Source organism: Aulonocara stuartgranti, assembly GCF_965226115.1.
Source record: "Aulonocara stuartgranti genome assembly, chromosome: 3".
In the NCBI taxonomy this organism is placed as follows: domain Eukaryota; kingdom Metazoa; phylum Chordata; class Actinopteri; order Cichliformes; family Cichlidae; genus Aulonocara; species Aulonocara stuartgranti.
Window position 1 is genome coordinate 47,635,714 of NC_138941.1, and position 24,466 is coordinate 47,660,179.

General features: G+C 39.8%; 1 protein-coding gene across 1 annotated transcript in view; it reads left to right on the forward strand.

Moving 5' to 3' along the window:
- The first annotated feature begins 10,298 nt into the window (after window positions 1–10,298).
- The window catches only part of tnfsf10l (TNF superfamily member 10, like), a 73,722-nt gene continuing 59,554 nt past the window's right edge, over window positions 10,299–24,466 (forward strand). Inside the window, exon 1 of the mRNA XM_082528727.1 lies at window positions 10,299–10,812. Coding sequence (XP_082384853.1) covers window positions 10,570–10,812 — 243 coding nt within the window. The 5' untranslated portion in view covers window positions 10,299–10,569. The remainder of the gene's footprint in view (window positions 10,813–24,466) is intronic.

The following is a 24,466-nucleotide window of genomic DNA, read 5'->3' on the forward strand; positions in this document are numbered from 1 at the left end:
TGTTATGAAGGTTGGAACTGGGCAAGCTGAGGTAACCTTTCCTGGTTTGCAATGTGAGGGTTCTGTCTGCCCAGGCCAATGAAAATTGTGAAGAATTTTATTGCTGTGTCCCCACTCCACAGAGATCTAAAGTCCTCCTGAGATGACTAAGGTAGATTAAACCTTTTAGCATATTTTGTTGCCTTAATGTCAATTTTAAATGCCTGACACAGCTACTACTAAAGTCTCTTGGCCTTGTTGCCTTGGTGATATAGCATTCAAGCACATCAACAATAAACTCCTCTCACCTCTACACAGCTGGCTAATCTTTCTGTGATGTTGAACAGTTACAGAAATGGACATTATCGGGCTCCTTTAATCAGACACTAGGGATGTATTCGGTCATCGAAACAAAAATTTTGGCCTTTAAAAAACGGAAACTGAAGATTTTGGACCTAAAAGGTGCAAAGCATACTTGCTGACTTAAGGTAGAAACACATTCAAAGAGACCACAATACACACACGCTGGCTTGGCTGCAGCAGTATGTGATAGTCCCTCAGCTCTGATACATAATATGTCATGGAATGCTTACTCTGAACTTTTAACTCCCACTGCTGATCACCATTGTGTTTTCCTACCACGGGACGCTAACTGACTGACACACTCACAAATATACACACTGACACACAGGCGCATAGATAAGCTGCAGGGCTGGGTGGACAGCTGTGGTGTCAGAGGAAACACACACATCTGGAGAAATGCTTGTTGTGTTGTCAGGTGGTTGGCTGCCAGAAAGACAAAGGGGGTGGAGAGGGGAGAGATGGAAAAGGGAAGAAGTGTAATGATACACATAGGAGGCATAGCAGGGGGGTTCTGTATACCCTAGTAGTAAATAAATTGCTGCAGCTGTCTCAGTCTATGGAAGGTAAAGCCATTGCTCATATGAACCCTGAATTAAATTTAAAAAAAATAAATAAAGAGAGCACCAAGATAAGCATTTTAGGGAAAACTAGGAAAAACTTGGGGTTTTACACTGTTATCACATTTCTTATGAAAGAAAATCACCAATGAGTTCGTAAGATTTAACACCAAATACTCAATGTATTCATAAATCAAGATAGATTTCTCAAAATCAAGCCACACAACAGAGAAGTTTCGAATAATGAGGTCTGTATATGTGCAAGTAATAATTCAGCTGCTTGTTTCAGATAGTTTGTGATCATTAAGGCCAAGTATAATTAGATAACATTTATTTGCAACTGTCACGAATTAAATTTAAAGCAATAAATGAGCATTTGATGCCTTCAGTACACACACATTGCTTTCTATGTGATAAATGTGATTTAATAAGCAGAACACCTTAAAATTCTTGGTCTCAGAGGTTTCTCAGTATTGCACGTAGAAAAGGAAAACTGCTGATCTGTGTGCTGATCTGACCATCCTCCATAAAGCTTTGTGGTCCAGAGCATTACAAGTGCCGTACCAGGTCGTGATATAACCAGACAGAAATCTCTTGATGGTGCATCAATAGAAGTTGGTGAGTATTCTAGAGTCCATGCCAAACCTCTTCAGCCATCGCAGGAAGCAGAGCTGTTTCGCTGCTTTTGTGATCAAATCCATGTAATGTGACCAGCTCAGGTCCTCACTGATGTTGACGCCAGAAACCTGAAGCATCTGATTCTCTCCAACCCTGTCCTGTCGATGTGAATGAGGGTGTGCTCTCCACCCCGCAGTTTGCTGTAATCTGCAATGAGCTCTTTGGCCTCGCTGATGTTGAGCAGCAGGTTGTTGTCCCAACACCATGATGTCAGGGCTCTCATCTCTGCTCTGTAACCAGACTTGTCTCCATCTGAAATGCAACCAATAATCGTGGTGTCATCTGCAAATTCGATGCAGTTTGGACTCTAGTGTCGAAAGGGCGTAGCCATGTTTTTTTCTCCAATTTTAAAATTAAGAAAAGGAAAACAAAATTGCAATAATTAAAATCTTTTATATCTTTAATAATCAGATTTTTAGATTTATGGAGTACTTGAGTGTATATTTCAATGGCAGACACTTTCATGAAAATCTCTTAGAGGATTTTAAGTGTTTCTTGCATCACCAAAGTGTTGCCAGCTGTGTTTCTCCCTTTGCTCCTTAAAGTACCTGACTACTCAAAGACCTTTTTCACCAGTCCTCCACTTGATCTTCTTTGATTTCATTTCAGCCCAATGCCAGGACCGCACAGCGTTGCCATGTGGATGGTACTTTTTGTTTTAAATAAGAACACCATGTCTTCTGATTTAATCCTGATCAAAAACACTGTATGAAAATCGTAACATTTGTTTTCAGTATCTTTCCAGTTAGTTATTCTATCATTTCACATAATGTCAGTTTAGATTAAATGGATTTGTTTTTTTTTTAAAAAGACCCTTAAAGCTCTTTGTCGAGACCTACATTGATCTGATTGTGCAGCAGCAGGAGAACTTTATACACTGACTTGCTGTACTACTGGTTTCACTGCTTTGACTCACTGAGAAAGTGGTGTCTTTTATTCAACTTCAATTAAGTTGTTTGTTAAAGTCTTAAACCACCAAATTGTGTGCTGAATTGAATTTCTTAAAACAGCCAATAAAACTGAAAAATTAAAATCTCAAAATACAATTGAAGCAGGTATGAAGACAATTTTTCTTCACTGCCAAAATAGCCTGCAAAAACCTGCGCAGTGTACAGATTGTTCTATTTTACGAGGGTAAAACTGGCTCAGCATTCATAAATCAGAGTGAAGTGTAAGTTGGACACATGCTGTGCAACAATACTCGTATCGATATTGAACCGTTCGATACAGTGCTTTCGGTTTGGTGCGCATATGTATCGAGCAATACAACGTTTTTAATTTAGTTTATCAACTTTCCTTCTGACGATGCTGTCTGTGTTGAGCGCTCAGTGGATCTGCGCTCGACAGTGCAGCCTAGGCGGAGTAGTCGAACGCAGATTCACTGAGCGCAGGGCAAGCTAGCCAGACAGAAGTTAAGCTCTCCTTGCAACATGGCAAATTGAACCTCCCCCACCCTCATTCAGATCTGGCGTTTGGAACTATTTTGGTTTTCATGTGACGTATGACCCTGAAGGTAAGCGAGTCATGGACTAAAGTAAAACAGTATGTTGGATGTGCCATGCAATGCTCAATTACATTAGTGGGAACTAGTGTGTTAGCGCAGTTAGCTCGTTAACGTGTTGGCCGTCCAGCCCCACGCACGGGGCGATCCGCGGTAGCTCGTTAACGGAGATTTGCCGTGTTGTGGCGTTAACGTCATTTCAACGAGATTAACGCTGACAGCACTAGTGGGAACACAACGAATATGACTGCACATTTACGCCGACATCATCCTAGTGCAAAGACAAGTGGAAGCAGACAAAAACAACAATCAAGCATGCTACAAACGTTACCCGAGTCATTTAGACAGCCGTTAGCACATGATTCTCCTTATGGGGACCTGATATGTTTAATATGCTGCTGAGAATATAGCCCAGAAGAAGCGTATAGTATAGCTTTTATTTTGGAAAGAGCCATTTCTCTGTAATAAACTGTCTTTTCCAAAGATGAGTGATTTCTCGATCAGATAGATTTATTTTTTTTATTACTTTGTTGTTTCAGCAACATTAAATTTAAAAACTGTAATTTTGAGTTAATATATATATTTATAATTTTAATAAATGACAAATTAAAAAGGCATGAACATTTTTTTTTGTATCGAAAAAATATCAAACCGTGACACCAAAGTATCGAACCGAACCGAACCAAACCGTGAATTTTGTGTATCGTTGTACCCCTGCTGAATAGGGCTGATAAGTTAAACAGCTTTTCATCAGAAAAATGTACTGCCATATTTGAAAAAACAACAGACAATTTAGCATGGTATCCACTGATGCTTAAATACTTTTCTTTTTCCTTTCCTCTGACCATCTGGTTGTGAAAATACTCCAACTGTTTGGAAAGTTGGCACTTTGTTCCTCTTTTTTCCAAATTGAATAAACATATATCAATTTTCTTGCTGACTTGTCCAACAGCGGGCTGGAGTCCATCCCAGCTTCCATAGGGCAAGAGGTCCTGAACAGGTCATGAGTCAGTCATGTGGCTACTACAGACAATCAGACATTTGCATCTATTTTGAATCACTGGTTAATCTAACATGCGAGTGTTTGAACTGCATAAACCCATGAAGGCACAGGGATAGCATGCAAACTTCACACATAAAGCGCCCAACTTACTTGTTGCGCAATGACAGTAGTAATCAATTTAATTCAACCCAATTTTATTTTATTAATATAGTGCCAAAACACAACAACAGTTGCCTCAAGGCATTTGATATTGTAAGGTAAAGACCCTACAATAATACAAAGAAAAACAGAAAACCCCAATAATCATATGAGGAAGCACTTTGGCGACAGTGTGAAGTCAAAACTCCCTTTTAACAGGACAAAACCTCCAGCAGGCTCAGGGAGGTGCAGCAGTCTGGACTCACCTTGATTCCTCACAAACTGTTTGTATGAGGTTACTGCTGAGTGTAATCTAACCTGCTTACATGAATGACAATTGTGAACAAATCAGAGCTAAGGAGTTTTCTAAATATGTAATAATGGTCAAATTTAAAATTTCACCTGAAGGAGCAGACATTGTCAAAGTTTGGATCAAGCTGTAGACTTTTGTGATCACTTAGAAAGAATAACCTGAAACTAAAGAGAAATGCTGTCTTGTTCTCTGAATATACATCATAGAATCACATGAACTGTGGAAGAATACATACAGCAGCCCATTCTTTCCTTGTCATGCTTGCAGGCTGCATTAAATGCTCCCAAGGGTCACTATTAAAAAATAAATGCAAAAGTGAGTTGAGACAAGGAGGTCCAGATCGCCTTTCTCTGGAAACAGTTAAGTCCACCTTAATGCATCATGACGTTATGTCAGAGTTGTTACCAAATTAAATGAAGATATTTTTAGAAGGTAAAAAGATTAGATATTGTTTTGTAACTGTGACAAAGTCCCAGTATTAGTTTTTTTAATGGTAGTATTGCATAAGTTTAAACATTAAGCAGATATTAGAGAACAATAAGGGACATTACCACTTTATTGCCCTAACTGACAGTTATGGACAGTTTTTCTTGGCTTTTCTGGCAAAGTTTAACTTGGATTTTAAGTGATTTGAAAATATCCATTCTACACTGATTGTACTGCATGCCAGCCACATTGTTTCCAGGCTGAATCACTTGCACATCTCAACACTTACAACTTGTCCGAGACTTGCATGTGTATCAGTGCAGGTGCTGTGTATTACATGTGGGGTCAAACCCATGACCTTGCAGTGCTGAAACATCATCCAGTCAAAGACACCTCCCACAGTGGTGGCAGAATCAGCCCACCAGGGGTTAACTTTTAAACCCAAAACAGTGTCCCCTCCATCATAACAACCATTTTTGTGGACATGGAAAGAATCTGGCTCTTCTTTCACCATCTGTGTTTTTATTTCTTTCATTCCAAATTTGATTAGGTCTCACCTGCAGAGTACATCACAGTCTTCTTGGACACTGAGATTTTAAAGTCCCAGCAAGATGTCCCAGTTGGAATGAATAGCTTTTACATCTGGTTCTAAAACCTCTGGCACTTCTGTATCACACCACAACAACTTCCAATCTTCAAAAGGCTTTTCCCAGAAAAAGTGGCATTGAGAGCAGTAAACGCTCTCAGATTGTACTGCTACAGAGTTTCACGCATAAAAGTATCACCTATTCTTCAATGCAACAAAACTGAAAGAAAAACAAAACACACGGGGAAGTGCCTCCGACTCTGGTTTCTCTGGTTTAAACATCCTCGGAGGCCAGTCCTGAAAATGTTTCAGTTTTTCTTCAGACTAAAGTTTTAAAAACAGAAGTGTTGCTCTCCAACTGGCAGCAACCCAAGGTTGCCTCCTTTGTCAACTCATTGCCTCCCATCATTGATAAACAGCTCTGATGCTGAACAGACACACGCAGCTGTTTGTGGCAGTGTGCAAAGGGCGTTGTTTAGAGCTGAACTGCAAACACTGTTTCTGACTGTCCACTAAAGCTTTAGATATGCACTAAATCATGATTTTATTTCCAAAGACAATAAGACAACCAAGACATTGGTGATTTAAAGCAGGATGGAGTCTTTATGCAACATTTTGACTGCAGACCCTAATAAAATCATCCCCAAAGGTCACATCTCTGAAAAGACCCAAACGCTGCTTTGTGATGTTTTTGGAAACTGATGTTAAAATATATAATTGTGGCTGCACAGATAAACTGGGGGGCGTTGGGTAAATATTTGCTCTCAGACAGGGTAAAGATTTAGAACAGACTACAGACATGCACACAAATGTGGCTCAGACAGCCGCTCAGAGAATACAAAGATTACAAGACAGAAAAGGAAAAACATTATTTCATCAATCTGTTTCAGCATATTTATTAGTGAAGACTAAGTAATGGGCAAAAATTCAGGTTTGAGAAGTTGGAACCACAAGATTCAGTTGTGTGTGTGTGATTATTGAAAGGTTTTTGTAAACAGCAATCTGATTGGTCTTTCCAGATCTCAACAAGCAGAGAACCTTCATGAGATCATTAGAAAGACTGCGTATTTAAGGCAACAAGATCCTGTGTTGAATGTCACTGCATTTTTGTGCTACTCTGCATTTAAATACTAGTATATATTAATGTCTGGCTCTCTTCCACAGCATCTTTGTCAAGTCTTCCTCACACACAACCAGTTGAGACGGATGGATGCCCCTCCCAATCCTAGTTCTTCTGGAGGTTTCTTCCTGTTAAAAGGGAGCTTTTCCTTCCCACTGTTGCCAATACCTTGCTCATAGTGTCACGGACTGCGATGGCAGACCGTGGGGATGTGGGGAAGTAGGACCCAAACAGACTTTGTGTGATGAAAGCTGTGAGTTTATTTACAGTGAAGTAAATTATATACAACAACAATAAATCCCCGTGCTTCCCCGACTCTCGTGCCGTGTCTTCTCCCTAGTGACCGTTCACCCCGTGCTCGCTACCCTCTCATTTTCGCAGTCCTCCTGAGATAAATCACAGAAGCAGACGTACGAACACTCTCACAGCGACAAGCTTACACTCAGACTGACTTGCCGGGAAACTGACGGGAACTCTCACGCAACGATCCAGCGTCCAGGGGAGCTGAGCCACACTGCTAAGTAGCTCCCCCCGATGAGGCTGACCAGCTGAAAGTGTGTGTCATCATCCTTGGGTGTGGCCAGCCACCTGGAAGGGTACACTCGCCGGGCCTGATGGTGCTTGTAAACCGGCCTACCGGATACACCAGCACGCACACCTGCAGCAGGGACACGGGGACATCAGCACAATACGCACACACCTGCCATCAAAAATATAAACAAGTCCAAAAAACACATGAGCTCTGGGTTCCCACACTCAGGCCCATGACACATAGTGTTTTGATTGTTGGGGTTTTCTTTGTATTGTTTTGTATATTGTAAGGTAAAAACCCTACAATATAAGGTGCTTAAGGTGACTATTGTTGTGATTTTGTACTAAATAAATAAAACTGATTTGAACTGAATTAAATGTCTTGCACGAATGAAAGTGTGACAGTTTTTAATGACAGATGGATGCTGACACAGCAGGCTACAGCTGGTAGTTCTCTGCTAGGTTGTGACTCAGGATGTACAGCAGGTTATCTATTTATTGGAAGGTTAATAGTTTGATTTCCAGCTCATCTAGTCTGCATGCTGATTTTTCTGTTTTGTGCCCTGCTTTTAAGCTATGGAGTCTTGTTTATGTTCCTTATAGTTCAAGTTGTTTTTGAAATTTCAAGTTATTTCTCATATGTTTGAGTTAATAAATCAAAATGGATTGGTAAATATGTGGAGTACACATGCTTGTTTCCACAACAGCAAGAACATAAAATATATATAGATATAATCTTTATTTTTTATTTTTGCAGTTATGGAAACAAGCTTCCACAGTAATCTTAACAAGTCTTTTGTTGTGATTTTTTTAATAGACTATGGCACTCAGACTCCTTTCACTGCCTTTTTATAGAATCTGGCTCACTCTATACTCACTCTATAGAAGTAATCCTACTTACTTTCAGAAGAGATGTTTGTTGCCTAAGTACCTCTTAAGCTTTTGACACGGTGTTGGCATTAACACAAAACAATCCAGCTGAAGCCAAAAGGCAGGTAGACTTTTGCAGGAGCTCCTATTGACAGCCTTCTTTTTTAAAAAATCTTTCGGAGATGAGTCACCAGTCCACCAGTGGTTTTTGTGGTTTGCTGCACACGGCAGCAAACCACAAAATCTCCCCGTTGCTGTCAAAATGTTTTTTTAATCACAGGATCTTCATAACAAAAGACCAGGGCACACCTTTCCTCACAGCACACCATTTGTGATCCACTTTTGATGAGTTGAAATGTGTTGTTTTAGTTGTACTTTACACACAGTCAAAGCACACACAGGTAAAAATGCACAGGCCAAAAAGTGTGTTTTATGTTACTTTGAAATTATATTAAAAATACAATTTTTGATATAATTTTAAGCTATTTAAAGACATGAATCGCATCACACCAAAAGTCAATTAAAAACAGCATTACTCAAACTCACTCTTCCACCAGTAGACAGGATATTTAAAATGCATAGTGGAGGAACAATAACCAAACCCAGTGCAACACACTTCAATCTGTGACAGGTGGTTTAAATCAACTTTGCAAATTCACATCTGAACTTTAAGCAGCTTCGCCTACCACCTCCTCCTCATCAAACCAGGAACAACCAAACCAGCAGGCAGCTAACGCAGAGAAATAATAAGAAACGCAACTTAAACTACATAACAAGATAATGTCAACTAACATTTACAATACAGTGGAATATAATAAAATAAAGAATTATTATTAATGTCTGATTTATTTATTGATTGTAGGATGACAATGCTAATAATAATAATTATTGTTGTTGTTATTATTACCTCATGTGTTATTATGTTGTCATGTTGCTTCAGTTGTGTGGATGTGGATTCAGCTGTAGCCAACACCATTAAACAGCTGTCTGTGTCTGTGTGCAGTGCACGCCATACAGTTTGAGTGCAGGTTACTAACCCAGCTGACCCGTTTGTTGATATGTCCAAAAACTTTTTATTTATTTATTTATGGCCTTCAGCATTGTATTGGCAGGTGTCCTGGTCCTCTAGATCAGCGGTCTCCAACCTTTTTTGCGCCACGGACCGGTTTATGCCCGACAATATTTTCACGGACCGACCTTTAAGGTGTCGCGGATAAATACAACAAAATGAAACTAGTACCGGTACCGAAAAAGAAGATTTATTCATAACACACGTGAAAAGACCCAGGAAAACCGAGTTAACGATAAAAACGATAACAAAATAACACTGAAAACCCTGAAAACCATACATTTCACACCTGAGCCTCAACTCTCGCGGCCCGGTACCAAACGACTCACGGACCGGTACCGGTCCGAGGCCCGGGGGTTGGGGACCGCTGCTCTAGGTGAAACAGGAAGCTACTTACATGTACCAGCCACAGGTTGGGTTATCTATCATCTGTCACCTTGTATAGCATACTGAAGGACATCAGTGTAAACATCTTGTATTCTTCTGTTACATCATTAGACACAGTATTCAATTCACATTTTATTTATACAGCCCCAAAATCACAACAACATAAAGGCCCTACAATAATGTAAAGAAAACAGAGAAAACCCCTACGATCATTTGCCCACCTATGAGCAAAGCTTTGGCAATGGTGGATTGGAAAAACTCACTTTTAACAGGAAGAAACCTCCAGCAGTACCACACTCAGGAAGGAGCGTCCATCTACCACGACTGGTTAGGATTAAGGGAGGAAGACAAAAACATGCTGTGGAAGAGAGCCAGAGATTAATAATAACTAATGATTAAATGCAGAGGTGTATAAACACATAGTGAGTGAAAAAAGGTGACTGAAGAAGAATGCATCATGGGAGTCCCCCAGGAGCCTAGACCTGCACACATAGGGACACCACAGATCATTAAAAATGATGTGGGCGTGTGTGAATGTTAAAAGGTAGATTTTTTTTAAAAATCAGTAAGAAACAGTAAATTTAAGGAAATAATGAACCCTTGAAGTTGAAGTTAGTCTCTCTGTTTTAGTTTGTGTTTTTGAAACATTTGGCAGCAGAGTCCGCGCTGAAACTGAAAGAACAGTGCATGGGAGAGAGAGCGAGAGAGAGAGCGAATTCCTCCACAGCTCCAGGGTGATGAAGAGGTTAAACCAGCCCCTCTCCGCTGTGCTCTCTGCCTCCTTTTGCGGCTCCAGTCCCGCTTTAAACGGCAGCTGAGCGCTGAGCGGACATGGACACATCCGAACTTTAACTTTCAGGTCTTTCTCCTCTCTTGCCCGCGCTCCTCTCCTCTCTTGTCCTCCCTTTCCGTCTCCCGCTGGGCTGAGCTCCGAGTGAGAAGCTGCGCTGGCAGCTGCCGTCTCATGGAAATCTAATTTTGCTCTAATTTTCGGTCAGTCGCTCAGGTCTGTGGAGGCTATTGTCGTTTCGCTGCTCCCTTGGTTTTAATGGTTCACTCATGCGTCGGGAATGCCATGGCCACTCCGAGCGCACAGCAACAGGATTATTTCAGATCGGTGAGCAGCGAATCAACCACCTACATGATGGTCCCGGCAGGCGGGCCGACCGCGGCAGCGCGCCGGGAAACGCCGTCCAAGATGTGGGTGGCTATGGTGGTGATAGTGGTGGTAGTGTTGCAGATTGCTTCGACCACGGGACTCTTTGTCTACCTGAATATGTCGATATCACAGGTGAGAGCTGGTTTCCACTCACTTTAACCTTTTCCCCCTCTTTTGTTTGTTTGTATTTGGAGCCACATGTGGTTCCTGTGTTGGCCCGATTTACCAGAAAGCCTCTCGTGAGAGGTCCTCGCTGGGCTCGGAACTTCCAAGAAACAGATCCAATGTGCGTTCAAATTCACAGCTCAGCGTCACATGCACACTCTGAATATTGTTGCAAGGCTGAAAGAAAACATACACAAACACACACACACCAAAATCTGTGCACAGTATTTGGAGTATTGCAAAATAAATAAGTAAATAATAATAACAGTCACAAAAAGTCGAGGGAAACAAGGCATTTGACAGCAGAGCTGCTGCAGGTGATTAAGAAATGTTATAGGAGCATTGCTGCTGGTTTATTTATTTATTTATGTATTTGTTTATTATAGAGTTAAGCAGGTTTACACATTTTTTTCTTCATTTATTTCTGGAATGAGGTTTATGAGTAAAGTTCGCCCCGGGAGTTTGACTTGCCGGGCGCTCGGAAGGCAGATTTGCCTGATCGGACTTGTTAAACAACGGAACGCGGAATTTACAAGCAGTCAAGGTAGACGGAAATACACGAGCTTACCCGCGTGTGTAAAAAAAACCCAACAAAAACAAAACACACACACACATTGGAGGCATTTGGTTAGGGCGGCAAGTGGAGAGAAGCTGTAGGGCAAGAATGTGTGCAGAAATATGGACGTCGCTGGTGCATGTGTGGATGTGGGCTCCTCTTCCACTGGGTTCGGTTTTATTTACGCGTCTAGTAATCAATAAAACGCTACTGCAGCGACTTGTTCTGTTGCACATGTGCTCCTTAGAGGAACACAAGTGGCGTCAGTGAGCTGCTCATTTAGTCCCAGCAGGGGAAAGTACACGATGACAATCAGAGTCATTGCTGATGGTGCTTGAGTGTAGGAGGGGGCATAAAATACGGGAGAGATAGGCTTATCAGTCAGAACTGCTAGTTACACAGCAGAAGTTTATTTTTGGCATTAAGGAAATGTGTTGAGAAGCGTTGCCTGTGATTTCTGATACACTGCAGTGGGAGGTGCACATATATTGGTCTGCAGGGATGAAGGAAACTGATGTATGATCCTGATGGTGCATGAAATCTGCTACAGTGGTGCGCTGTGTCTATCTCTATATGAGATCAACAGCTGTAAGCGTGTGACGCATAGAAGACGAAAAATGACATTTTGCATTGGATACGCTTCATGGCCACTTTTTTCAATCATGATATTGCAGGTTTGCATTCAAAGTGACAAAGAGAGTCAGAGAAGTTTGGCAGGACTGAAATGGTCCTATCTGTGGTTCAAAGATGACATCATGTGAAAACATAAAACCATTATAAAACCATGTATTTTATTGTTTGTCCCCATCAAGTCAGAGAGTCCAGCTTTTATTTCATTTTAGTGAAAAGTTTAATACCAGTCGTGAATAAAAGTGGATGTAGAGACGTTAAAAAGACAAGGATACCCCGTAGTGATGGGGCAAGGTACTCACTTGAAACACATGACATTGTCTTAAGATTAGCAACGGGACCTATACACTATTAGATAGGTGGTTTTAATGCTGTGACCTGATCTGTGCTTATCCAACTTAGACTCATTTGGCATAAAAGTAACAATCCTGTATCAGAAATTGAGCAATTTACCATAATCAGGATTTATTGACTTTTAATGTCAATATAGAGATTCTTGTTATGGGTTTAAAAGGTTATTTTATAAGCAGTTCACTTGATTTTAGTCTTTCTGGAGTTTTTTCTTTTAAACTTTTTTTGTTTGACATGTCAGAGGTAGCAGGAAATCGCACAAGGAATAGTTTAGAGATGATACTGGACAGAGACTAAATGAATTGCATGTGGGGAATCCCCCGGTTCTCATGCGAAGGCCAGCTATTCTGGAAACAGGCCCTTCTTTGAATTGCAACAGAGTTACACCCCATGCCTGTGCTGGTTGTTTTAAGACAAAAGATGTTTGCAACAATAACCATCGTACAAAGAGGAATTCTCCAGCACTGCCTCACATCTGTGGCATTCACATACAAGCAAACAGACACATGTAAACACCGAAGCTTCTGAACTCATGGGTGTGTCGCGCGCCCGCGCTTCGTTTTGTGTCCTTTGCTGCTGGATCAAGCACGCTTAGCAAAACAGTGAATCGCATCAGGCATAAATATACATGTTCTCTGAATGTTGGAAGTGTTACTTTGAAATAAGCAGCATTTCTTAGAAGGAGAAACTCTTTTAGCAGAGTCACATCCTAAAGAGTTAACATGTAAAGACATAAACACTAAATTAAAGCCTGTTCAGTGATTGGTTAGAATGCCACAGTACTCGTCTGGGCCGATACATCATTCAAACCTCAATATTGGCCAGTATCGGTCTCGATGAGTAATATCAGTCAATCACCATTTACCAGTGACAGTGGACAATGACAGTGGCTTGCTAAATGTCCAGAGGTGGTGTGATAAAGAGCTTAAAGAACTTAAAACATTTTAGATATTTAGTTCTAATGAACATTTCTTTGATTACCAAATGCTGGGATTAAATAAATAAGACCAAATGTCTTTTATCAGAATTTTCTCAGTTTATGCGACTTTGGTTTTTAACAACCTATTAGTGTGTTAATCAAGAAAAAATTTGCATATTATTTGAGAAACTGGCTTTTAAGCCATTGTTTGTATTTGTCGGTGTTGTGGTTGGTTAGGTCCTGGTAAGAGTCCAGCAGACATAGCTGTATCTGCATTTATAACTGTTAATAAATGAATATTTAAAACGGTAATAAAGAAATAGAAGAGGCATCCCTTCAACCATAGTATGTCCACCAGAGGGCCCTTTGTAACTTCATTGTTTACAATATGTTTGAAATGTATGTATGAAATTTATGTAAATCTGTTTGTTTCATGTATCGGAAAGAAAAAAAAAATTGCTAATATATCTGATTTTTAACTCACCAAATATCAGTATCACTTTTAGAATTCCTATATCGGTCAGGCTCTAGTCCGAGGGTTGACTCCACCAGCCCGCTGGGCCCTTCCTGTGTGGAATTGGACCTGTGTCTGGAGTCCAAAGGACATGCTTGTTAGAGAGCCTGATAATGTGGAATTGCCCATAGGTGTGAATGTTTACCAGTTTCTCCATGATAGCCTTATGATAGACTGGCAGCCTGTCCACGGTGTACCACACCTCTCACCCTATGACAGCTGGGATAAACGCCAGCTCCTTATGACTGTGAGTGGGATAAATAGGAGAAAATAGATGGATTGATGGGTGGCTAACTGAGCTTCACCTGCTCTACAAATTACATTAACCTCCTAAGACCCGAACTCTTCCACAGCATGCATTTTTAATTTCTCTTTGATATTTGGGCATATTGGGGCCCGATGAATGTAAAAACAAAGAATTACCAGATTTTTTTTTACCCTATTTTTGTTTTTAGGAAAAATAAGAGCCACGTATTAGGATATTCATTTAAAATTTTGAAAGAACAGTAGCAGTATAATGTCCTCATAAGTGGATATCAGGCCCACATATGAGCAAAATTTAGTATTTTGGTCTAAATAACCCAAAATGTGATGTCCACATATGTGGACGCCAGGTCCTAGGAGGTTACATACATTTTTTAACAGCAAAATCATCTGTGTTTCATCCAGTCAAGAGATAAAAGTTAGCGATCATGATGACGTATTGAAGACTTGGTTCTAAAGAATTTCACAAAAACTACTAGTGGGTTCTTCTTAAAATGAGGAAATTACTTTTTTGTACAACAAGTAATTTGTCATATATATTGGATATCTTTTAATGACTTTCTGAAGTTAAAATCTTCACTTCCGAGAAAGAGGTAGAGATTAGATTAAGCTGTGCTTGCTACGATGCAGTGAATTACAAGTCTCATATTTTTGTAAGGAAACTTCTTTTATCACACACAAGCCTCCAGATCCGTATCCTGTAAGACTGTGGGTTCTCATGCCATTTCTGTAAATTTGTGTGAAATTTGGGGCTTTTTGGCGTTATCTGTGCTTTTGTGTTTGACTGACTGGCATTCCATTCCTTAAACTTCACTGGTCCACTTTATTATTGTTTGGGTTCACTGATAGGGTCTGACTCACCCTTACATGCAACAATAGAGCCGGTGTGTGTGTGTGTCTGTGAGTGTGTGTGTGTGGCCAGATTTACACAGATGTCGTTTTTACTTATTGTGGACGGTTGTTAGGGTGTGTGTGTGTGTGGCCTGTTCACCCCCAAAGATCAGCACTTTTTGTAATCTGTATTTGTGCGATTTAAGCGTGTCTTTTTATGTATGTGTTCTCATGATTTTATCTGTGTTATGAACAGATGGGTTCCAAGCTCAGGAAGAAAGAATCTTCAAAATACTGAAAAATCCACGGCCTACAGCGTACCCTTCACAGTTTTGGTTTCAGGTGTAGAATTACTTTACATTTTTGATTAGAGATTAGTGTTAGGTTACTTTATAGGTTAAAGGTCAAAGCAGAAGCCAAGCCAAGAAGCTGGCTTCTGAGCTGAGCTGTTTGACATCTTGAAGTCACAATGCAAACAAACACCCGCTCAGATGTTTTTGAGGGAACGGCTAAATTTAAAAGCAATCTCTTCATTTTTGTTCTTAGATCGACTTGTTTGAGATATTCAGCATGGGAAAACGTAATAAAACTGCAGGTGATGGACATATTTACAGGAAGTTAATCAGAAACCGTAGTGCTCCACACATTTATTAGACCACCACCCAGTGTAAGAGTGGTGCCCTAAATGAACACTGTTGCTAATTACTAAAAGTCTTTTTTTTTAAATTCACCAGTATTCACAAACTTTGGAATCAAAATTCACATTTTTAATGCAAAAATATAAGTATTTTTGTTTTCCGCAAATGTTCAAATTTACTGTTTTAAAAAAACGCAAGAGAAAAAATAGTAGTAAGTTTCTATATTACTACTAAAATTATATATATATATATATATATATATATATATATATATATATATATATATATATATATGAATAAATAATTTTAGCGGTTGAATCTTACACTTAATTGATTTCTGTGTGTCGGCTCAAAATTAGGTATAAAAAATAAAAATGTGAATTAAGTTTCTTATTTGTCTAATAAATCATTTTTAGTTTCAAACAGTGATTTGGGATTTCTGGTTTTTATTTCTGTTTATTTTTATAACATGAAAATTGAATGTTGGTGATGTGTTTGTTGGTATTTTACAAAGTAGTGACAGTGATACAAACCTATCTTAGTTTTTGATGCTATTTTTAAAATGCCTTAAACCTGCTTTCTTTTAGATAGCCAGTAGGGGGCAACTCCATAGAAATCAAATTCTGTAGAAATCCATGGGAAAATGACCCTACTTTTCACTTGATTTATCACCTGAGTAAACATTTTTCTAGCAAATTTATGATCTCAGCCATTAGGTCCATTAGGTTTATTAATGTTCATTTTGTAAGCCACTGCTGCGTTTGGAAAAAAAAATTGATCCCACAATTAAGACTTCAAAAGAGAACAAACCAATCAGTAATATCAAAGTAGCTGTTCCCATCTTTTAAATTGATTAAAAAATATACATTTCTCCCAGCCTGTCTCAGAGAAAAAATTCTCAATTTAACAGCCGTAAAATTTTCTTTATAACACGGTGAAAGTAGAAGGAGCAGACTGGACAAATCAACCAGTTTAACATTCACTCGCACCAAAATTAAACCGGGAATCTGGTAGCAAGAACTTAATGTCCCTTCAATTTTAGAGTTGATTTAATATGGGCTCCGCTGTGTTTGATTGCTGTCTACAGCTCACACTGTTGGACTGCTGGATATCTGACTTCTTGCAGATCTCTGCACAGGGGAAGGCCATTTAATTCACAAATAACATCCCATCAAAGATGCCTGTGGCTCTTCAAGTGCAACCGATCCACGGGGTTTGTTTGGCAACTTGTTTCAAAAAGCACTTCACTAGACAAGCAAAAGTCTCGTTACCTCCCTGTGTGGCCTCGGACGTTCTTGCCAAGGACTTTCTGACGCAAACTCGGATCACAGGATTGAATAAGATGAGCCAGTTGTTTCACTGGTACATAAATCAGCCGTATATTTACCCCAGCCTTTCACACTGGATTAGGTTTTATTGGTGAAGGCCAAGGTTAAAGTTACCATTAAAGAACCAGTGGTTGCCCTAACGAGAATGGAAATACATGCATGTGCAGAGGGGGTGCAGCACGTGTGCATAACAGGGGGTTAGGTGTCAATGTGTGGGCAATAGTGTGTGTGTGTGTGTGTGTGTGTGTGTGAGAGACTGACATTCAAGCTTTAACTTCTCTTTTGCACACACTCGCATGTTCATGATTGGCAAACAGTTTTGAGAAAAATCAAATCTGTCACTGCAAATATTTAGATTTAATTCAAAGCTACTAGTAACTAACCACCCTACACCAGGCTCCACTGCCAGAATACACAAATCTCCCTCTCTCTCTTTAACCTCCTGCCCCCTCCGTGTGCTATGCTTCAGGTCCACATCGGGGAATCGAGTTACAGTCAGTTTCAGGACTCAAGGGTGGGATGGATTTTTCAAGAGTGACACAAGCAGAGGTTTTCTTTTTGCCTTTTATGAGAATTGCAAGTTAAGTGATTCTTTGGCAGCTGGTGTGTGTGTGTGTGTGCGTGTGCGTGCATCTAAACAGGGCCTGGGCACAACTCCAAAGTTACGTAAGGTGTTTACAGTGGTGTAAAACATAAAACGAGAGAGAGAGAATGAGGAAAGAAGAGGCTTGCATGCACATGATTACTTCAAGAAGGTGGAAGACGAATATAGTTGGCGTTGCTTTTAACCTCATGTCTACGTGACTTAAATTAAAATGACAAGGTCCCAGTGACGTCTGTTAAATAACCTCTTGACAAATATGAATCAGACGTGTTGGCTGGAGCAAATAAACAGTTCTGGCTTTTTTCTGTCAAGAGTTGGTTGGGCTTAATAAGATACCATGATCATAAAATATTTTTGTCTTTTTTGATCCCATAAGAGAGAAGCTTTAAGAGAAAAAGGTGATGCCTCTGCTTTCTATATCACACACACACACACACACACATACACACACACACACACACATTGGGAGACTTGTGGAGACATGTCCATGGAACACAGTGTGGCGTCAGTGCCTGGATGTGCACTCAATGTTTTCATGGCCAGGTCAGTTGGAGCAGGATGAAAAAGAAAGCAAGGATTGCAGGAAGATAGAGGGAGGCAAGAAGAGAAATTGGACCTGAGAGTTGACAGAGGAGGATTTGACTTGAATATTTAAAACCGTTAACCTGCCGTGAAGCAGTATATACACAGAAACAAGAACAATAGGCACACTTCCTTGACATCCACATTGTAAACACAAGTTAAGCTATGAATTTTACCAAAAAAACTCCAGGGTTATTTTTGCTGTTGCCCAGTGAGAATATTGCCATTTAAGGCATCTCATTTTTAATATTAAAGGTAGAGTGTTTGTCCAAGGAGACAGAAAGTATGAATGTGATACTGTCAAACTCTGGGTTTAAGCTTTGAAGATAAACACGGGGGCCAAAGTTTAGCATAGCATAATGTACATAATTCTTTTTTCCCTTTTTTTGGAATTTGAAATTCTTCAAATAGCAAGTTAGATTTTTAAATTCCTGTTATTGTGCCAAAAAGCATGTTTTTTTTTTCAACTTTGTGAGTGAGTTAAGCATCAGTCATGGGCCTAGAGGCCAGCTGGTGAGCCCCCTGGGAACCTCCAGCCAGTGGGGAAAAATCTGTGTTCCAACAGACTGCCATAGTCACACAGGTTGAGATGGAAGATGCCGACATGCCTACAAACACAGTATTAAAACCTGATACAGAACCGTAGAACGTTCACCTCCAAAGTCAAAGCTGCACCTTATGAAATGTGTTGGTTTCAACAGCGAGGCACAACTCTTACTTACTCTGCGTGGCACAGTTTTGCGTGGAGTAGTTGGTGAGTGTTTACAGAAAAGTCTGCAATGCCATGCAAACTACTGGCAACCTGCTAGTGACCAAAACAGTCATATTTAAGGTCTACCATTTTGTGCCAAATTTCACACTAGAAACTATCCAGCAATAATACATACAGAGAAAAACCCAACAATCGTATGATCCCTATGAGCAAGCACTTTGGCGAAAAACTCCCTTTTAACAGGAAGAAACTTCCAGCAGAACCAGGCTCATGGAGGGGCGGCCATCTGCGAGACCGGTTGGGGTGAGAGAAGGAAGGCAGGATAAAGACATGCTGTGGAAGAGAGACAGAGGTTAATAACAGATATGATTCGATGAAGAGAGGTCTGTTAATACATAGTGAGAAACGTGAAAAAGAAATACTCAATGCATCATGGGAATCCCCCGGCAGCCTACACCTATTGCAGCATAACTATGGGAGGATTCAGGGTCACCTGGTCCAGCCCTAACTATATGCTTTAGCAAAAAGGAAAGTTTGAAGCCTAATCTTAAAAGTAGAGATAGTGTCTGTCTCCCGAATCCAAACTGGATTTGGATTCGGAAGAAGTTTCTTCAGTTCTAAAGGGTCAAATGGTGGAGAGATGACTGAGAACCTTCACTGGCATAATTTCGAAATATTTTATCGTTCAACTGTGAAATTTTTAAGTAGAACCAGCACAATTTTCAATATCATTAAAGACAAATCAAGCAATCAGGGGGGAAAACACTGCTCTTTTTCTTCTTTCTTTATGACAAATGCTTTAATGTGTCAACCTGCTAATTATTGCCATGAGGCAGCACAAAATTGTGTTTTTGGGTTCGTTTAACAAGTTTGTGGTTTTCATTTATACTTCCAGTCTTTCCCGCTTCTCACTGATGAGTCTGGTTTCACTACATGTGGCCATGCTCCTTAAAATCACTGTGATCTTAAATTGTAAAACTTCTAAAGCACAGGGGGATGCCTGGTTTCTTCACCAAAACATGTGGTAAAAAAGGTGTCTCTAAATTAAAATAACTAAAACGAGGAAGGAGTTGTGCTAAAAGAGGCAAATGATTAATAGAGTGATGTGCCGCATAGATTATTAGTAAGTTCAAAGGGAGCAGGACAGGAGTCTGCTGCTATACATTATGCTATCTGATTGAGTACAGATGCAGAGACCCACCACACTCAGACACACACGACCTTGGGTTGACAGCTTGACACTTAAAAAGAGGGTATTTGTGTTCCCACACTGGAATGCTCATTAGGCTGTGGCTACAGCTGTGTGTGTGTGTGTGTGTGTGTGTGTGTGTGTGTGTGTGTGTGTGTGTGTGTGCGCGCATGTGCCAACAGCTGGTGCAGCACTGTGTGTTATCACATTGTTTGCTCGGTCAACATGGCTATAAAGTTCTGATAAATGTTGCTCATGAGATTTGAGGGCATTGATGCTCCTAACAGAGCTATCTCATAACTGTCATCCTTGCTGCTCATGTTTATAAACCTGTTTCAGTTTTTAAGAATCTCAGCTTAACTGCAGCGTTAGCTTTCGGTTTACTAAATTAATATGTTCACATGAGTTTTTGTATTAATTATTGATGCCTGATAACAGGCAGTACGTATATCAAACCCCCAAAACAACAACAGCAACAACAAACCCCTACAATTGTTCTATTAGAAGTCTTCTAAGAGAAACCATGTTTTTGGCTTTAGATTAAAGACCATTTTCTTTTAGTAGAAGCTTATTAAATTATACAAATGTTGTTCATTAACAGAGACCCCCCTCAAGCTAATAAGCTATAATAACCACCAAAACAGTGCCTGTGCAAAATTAGCCAGGTGATACACAGATACCTCTGCAGAGTTTTTTTTACGAGTCTTGGAGTTGCCAAGAAACATGTGAATTTTATTGTGATGTAAACAAATTGCATTTGCCTTCTACAAAAAGTGGCTCTCCTCTCATTTCTAGTCTTCACTGTAAAGATCCACATGGCTTCCATCACATGGTAACTAAAGCCTTTTCATTATTTTCTATACATGTGTCATCAAAAGAGACCAAACCACAGCATATCAGAATCAGAATCAGAATCAGAATACTTTATTGATCCCTGGGGGAAATTATTTTTTGTTACAGTGCTCCATTTTAAACCAACATTAAGACAAGACAGACAATACGCTAACTAAGAATATGGTATGGTATGGTATTGGAGTGGTTGTATAGGATGAGTAATTTTGGTAATGGTAAAAGGGTTTCTGAAGGATGAAAGTAATGGCAATGTAAAAACGAAGTCACTGTCAAATGTGAGTGTATTGTATATACAAAAAAAAATAAAGATAAACTCAAACGGAACGGTAAAAAAGAAGCAGATCGACTTAACTGGACAATAATGAAAGCTGGAAAAGAACAAAGAATGGAAGTAAAAGCACAAGAAACCAGTCTTCAAAGGGGCAAAACAGAAATACAGACAGAGGGAAACCTTATATCACTACTTATTTTTAAATAAGAAAAAGTAATAGGAACAATACATGGAGAATAAAAAGACTACGACAGAACAATACACCTTTGTTTTTGAAAACCCTGCAAATTTTTATTGTACAAGTTGTGCTATAAAATGTGTCATATCAGAAACTCCATGGTTTCAGTTCTGTGGGGAAAAATCATTAAGTGACTGATCAGCAAATTAAAAAAAAAAAAATCAAGCAAAAACAACAAACTTTTCCAAGAATGAGGCGCTCACCTAAAAAGGCCTTTCTGCTCGTCTCTCCCTTGAGTGATGATAAATTGAAAAAGACAAAGCAACAACTGAAGTCACTTGAAGTGAAATCAGGTTTCATATTGACATGTGTTGTTCCTTTGCATGTTGTGTTCAAAAGGGTTAGATTTTAAGTACCGGGAGCTTTCTGGTTTTCATTTACTGTAAGTTTGAGCAGGCTTTATGGAGGAAAGCAGTCTTTTTTTATACACTTTTTTTCATTTTCATCATGGAGCAGGAAGTCTTGGACTGGATAACCGCTAGCCTAACTATTACCTTTGAAATATTGGACATCATCCCCAGAGGCTAGGCCATGTAATGATAGTCGATGGGTTCCCAGACTGTGTGTTAGCTGATTAGCCCTTGGTTCATTAGATGGGAAGTTCTTAGCTGCTTTTACATTATCTGTCCTTGGGAATCGACAGATATATCTCTCCTGGCATAAAGAGGAGACCCTTTTTAGTCATTGCATAAAGGTTTTCTAAATCCAGTCTTTTCCTTCCTCTCTCTGTCAAACACACACATACACACACTTATTCTCCCTCTCATATCAACATTTTGTTTCTGAGCTGAGTAATAAGGCCAGCCTGATCTTCTGTCAGCTCTCATTCCTTTACCAATTAAACAACCACTGAACTCCTTTCTGCGCTTTGTCTTCTAATCATTTCCAAATTTCTCCAGCTGCTCAGGTCCCACTTCTAAAAACAGTTACCTCCCTAAACCACAGTGTTGTCTATCCTTTTGTTTTCCCCCAGTCTGTCACTGACTGTAAGGAATACTGTGGTTTTGGCTTGTGATCAGAGCCCATCGTAACCTATCATCATTGCTTTTTCAGATCAACAAACCACAAAAATATTATCGCCGCTGTCCCACTTCCTTAGCGCCTCACTGAGCTATAAACCAAAAAATATTTTTTTCCAGCTTCGTGTTTCACAAAATAACACTACTTCATTAGAAACCTCTAAAATTCTTGGACAGGCCATCCATGAATCAATGAATCAACCTCTGAGCGCTGATTTGGCTTTGTCTGCAGCTGCTGGACGAAAAACCCTCAATATATAAAGCTCTGGGAAAAGAAGTGAAATCATGAACCTGTCAGGCAGCCGCTTTCCCTTCGGGCCTTGACTTGTAACTAATGTTGTCAGTGCGGGTAGATATTTTTGTCTGTTAAAAGCTGGAAGGAAGGAAATTTTGGAAAACAGATCTTGGTTTGATTGCTAAATTAGAGCACCTTTAACACTGACCTTTTAGCTCTCAATGTAATGGGACTTTGGATGAACAAATCAGATCTAGATCAAGATGTGAAGCCGGGTCATCAGAATACAAGAACTAAAACATTCCTCTGGCATGTATGTAAAAAGATTGCGATTCAGTGCTTTCATTTAAGGTTTCATTGACCTTATTTTCAGTGCCTTAATCAAATTTCCCAGACTTTCCAGAGGCGGAAAGAAACATTAACATGCTGCAGTTGTTTGGACAAAAAAAGACTTGTTTCCAAAAATAGCTACATGGATGTCTTGGCTTCTTGTAGGGGAGATCTTGCCTGAATATTATGAAAACAAGACCAATGTAGAACTGGGTCTTCCAAAATATTGTGAACAGGAGGGGACGCCAAGAATTTTATACTGAAGACCCTTGTAGCCAACACAGAGGGGCTGTTTTTGCTTCTCCAAGAAGTCAAGATTTGTAGTTTCACCCAGTTTTTCTTAAAGGTTATCAGGATGAAAGCAGTAGTTGACATAACAGACTTACTCAAATATTGAGCTGGTAGAGCTGCATAGTCAACAGTAAGAGTGTCCGTAAGTGTTACTATTCAACTTGAGGGGAAATTAAGGATGATACCAAAGTGCATTGTACTACATCCTGTTTCTGTTCAAGCGTTTGACTTAATTTCACCTCAGGGTGGTGATAGCAGAGGGAGTTTATCAAAGGTATTAGGGTTCACTGTGTGGCAATCTTGGACACCCATTGGCCTCAAGGAACCTTTTGGTACTTCCAGTTTCACCAGAAAATATCTGGACTAAAACTTCCTGTTTTGTGTTGTTGTCACTGTTTATGAAAGTTGATGCATTTCTCCATAGGGACTGTTACTTGCATGCAACCAATGCGTAACTGGTCACTACTAACAGATATGTACTGGGACCACAGACAGAATGCAAATAAAACCAGAAATCTACCATTGGCATAGAGATTAATCATAAGAAGATTACCTATATCTTTAACAGTCTAGTCCTCACTGATAAGCTTAACTCCCAACCCTCATCTTCTCACGTAAAGGAAGGTTTTTAGTTGTCAGCAAGAGCTGGAGTAACTTCACCATCTTGCTTTGGATTCCAGGAAGCAGCATAATAGTAGCAAAGAATCACATCAGTTCACATGTCGAACAGGTTTTGGGAGTTGGCAAATTCTCGAGTTGGCAGCTTTAATCTTCTCATGGGGTGTTCAAGGTGTTTCTCAACAGACTGCACAAATACACAATGATTGGCTTTAACTGAATGGAGGAATTGGAGCGCATTGACAAATAGCAGCCGCGGAATAGGTTTTAAGTAGTGCCACGCTGGTGAAGCTTTGTATTGCAAGTCATACAAAAGATCTCAAGTGGTCTGGTTTTATTTAATAATGCCAGGCTGATTCAGTTCACGGCTAAAATGAACAACACGTTGAAAAGAAATTCTGAAGAGAACGTGTCGGAGCTGTGCTCTTGTAAGCAAAGTGCAAATGTACTGCACTTGTAGTGAAATCATGAAAGCTCTCAAGTAAGAAATCTGAGTATATTTCAAGGATCTGAAGCCTAAGGTCAGTCATGGTTTTAGCGACAGCTCCTGATAGCCTTTGACCTAGCAAGCAGGGAAATAAAGCAGACAGGATTTACTCAGTTATCCAGTGCTATAATGTTACATCTAGCAAATGTTTAAACTGTTCTC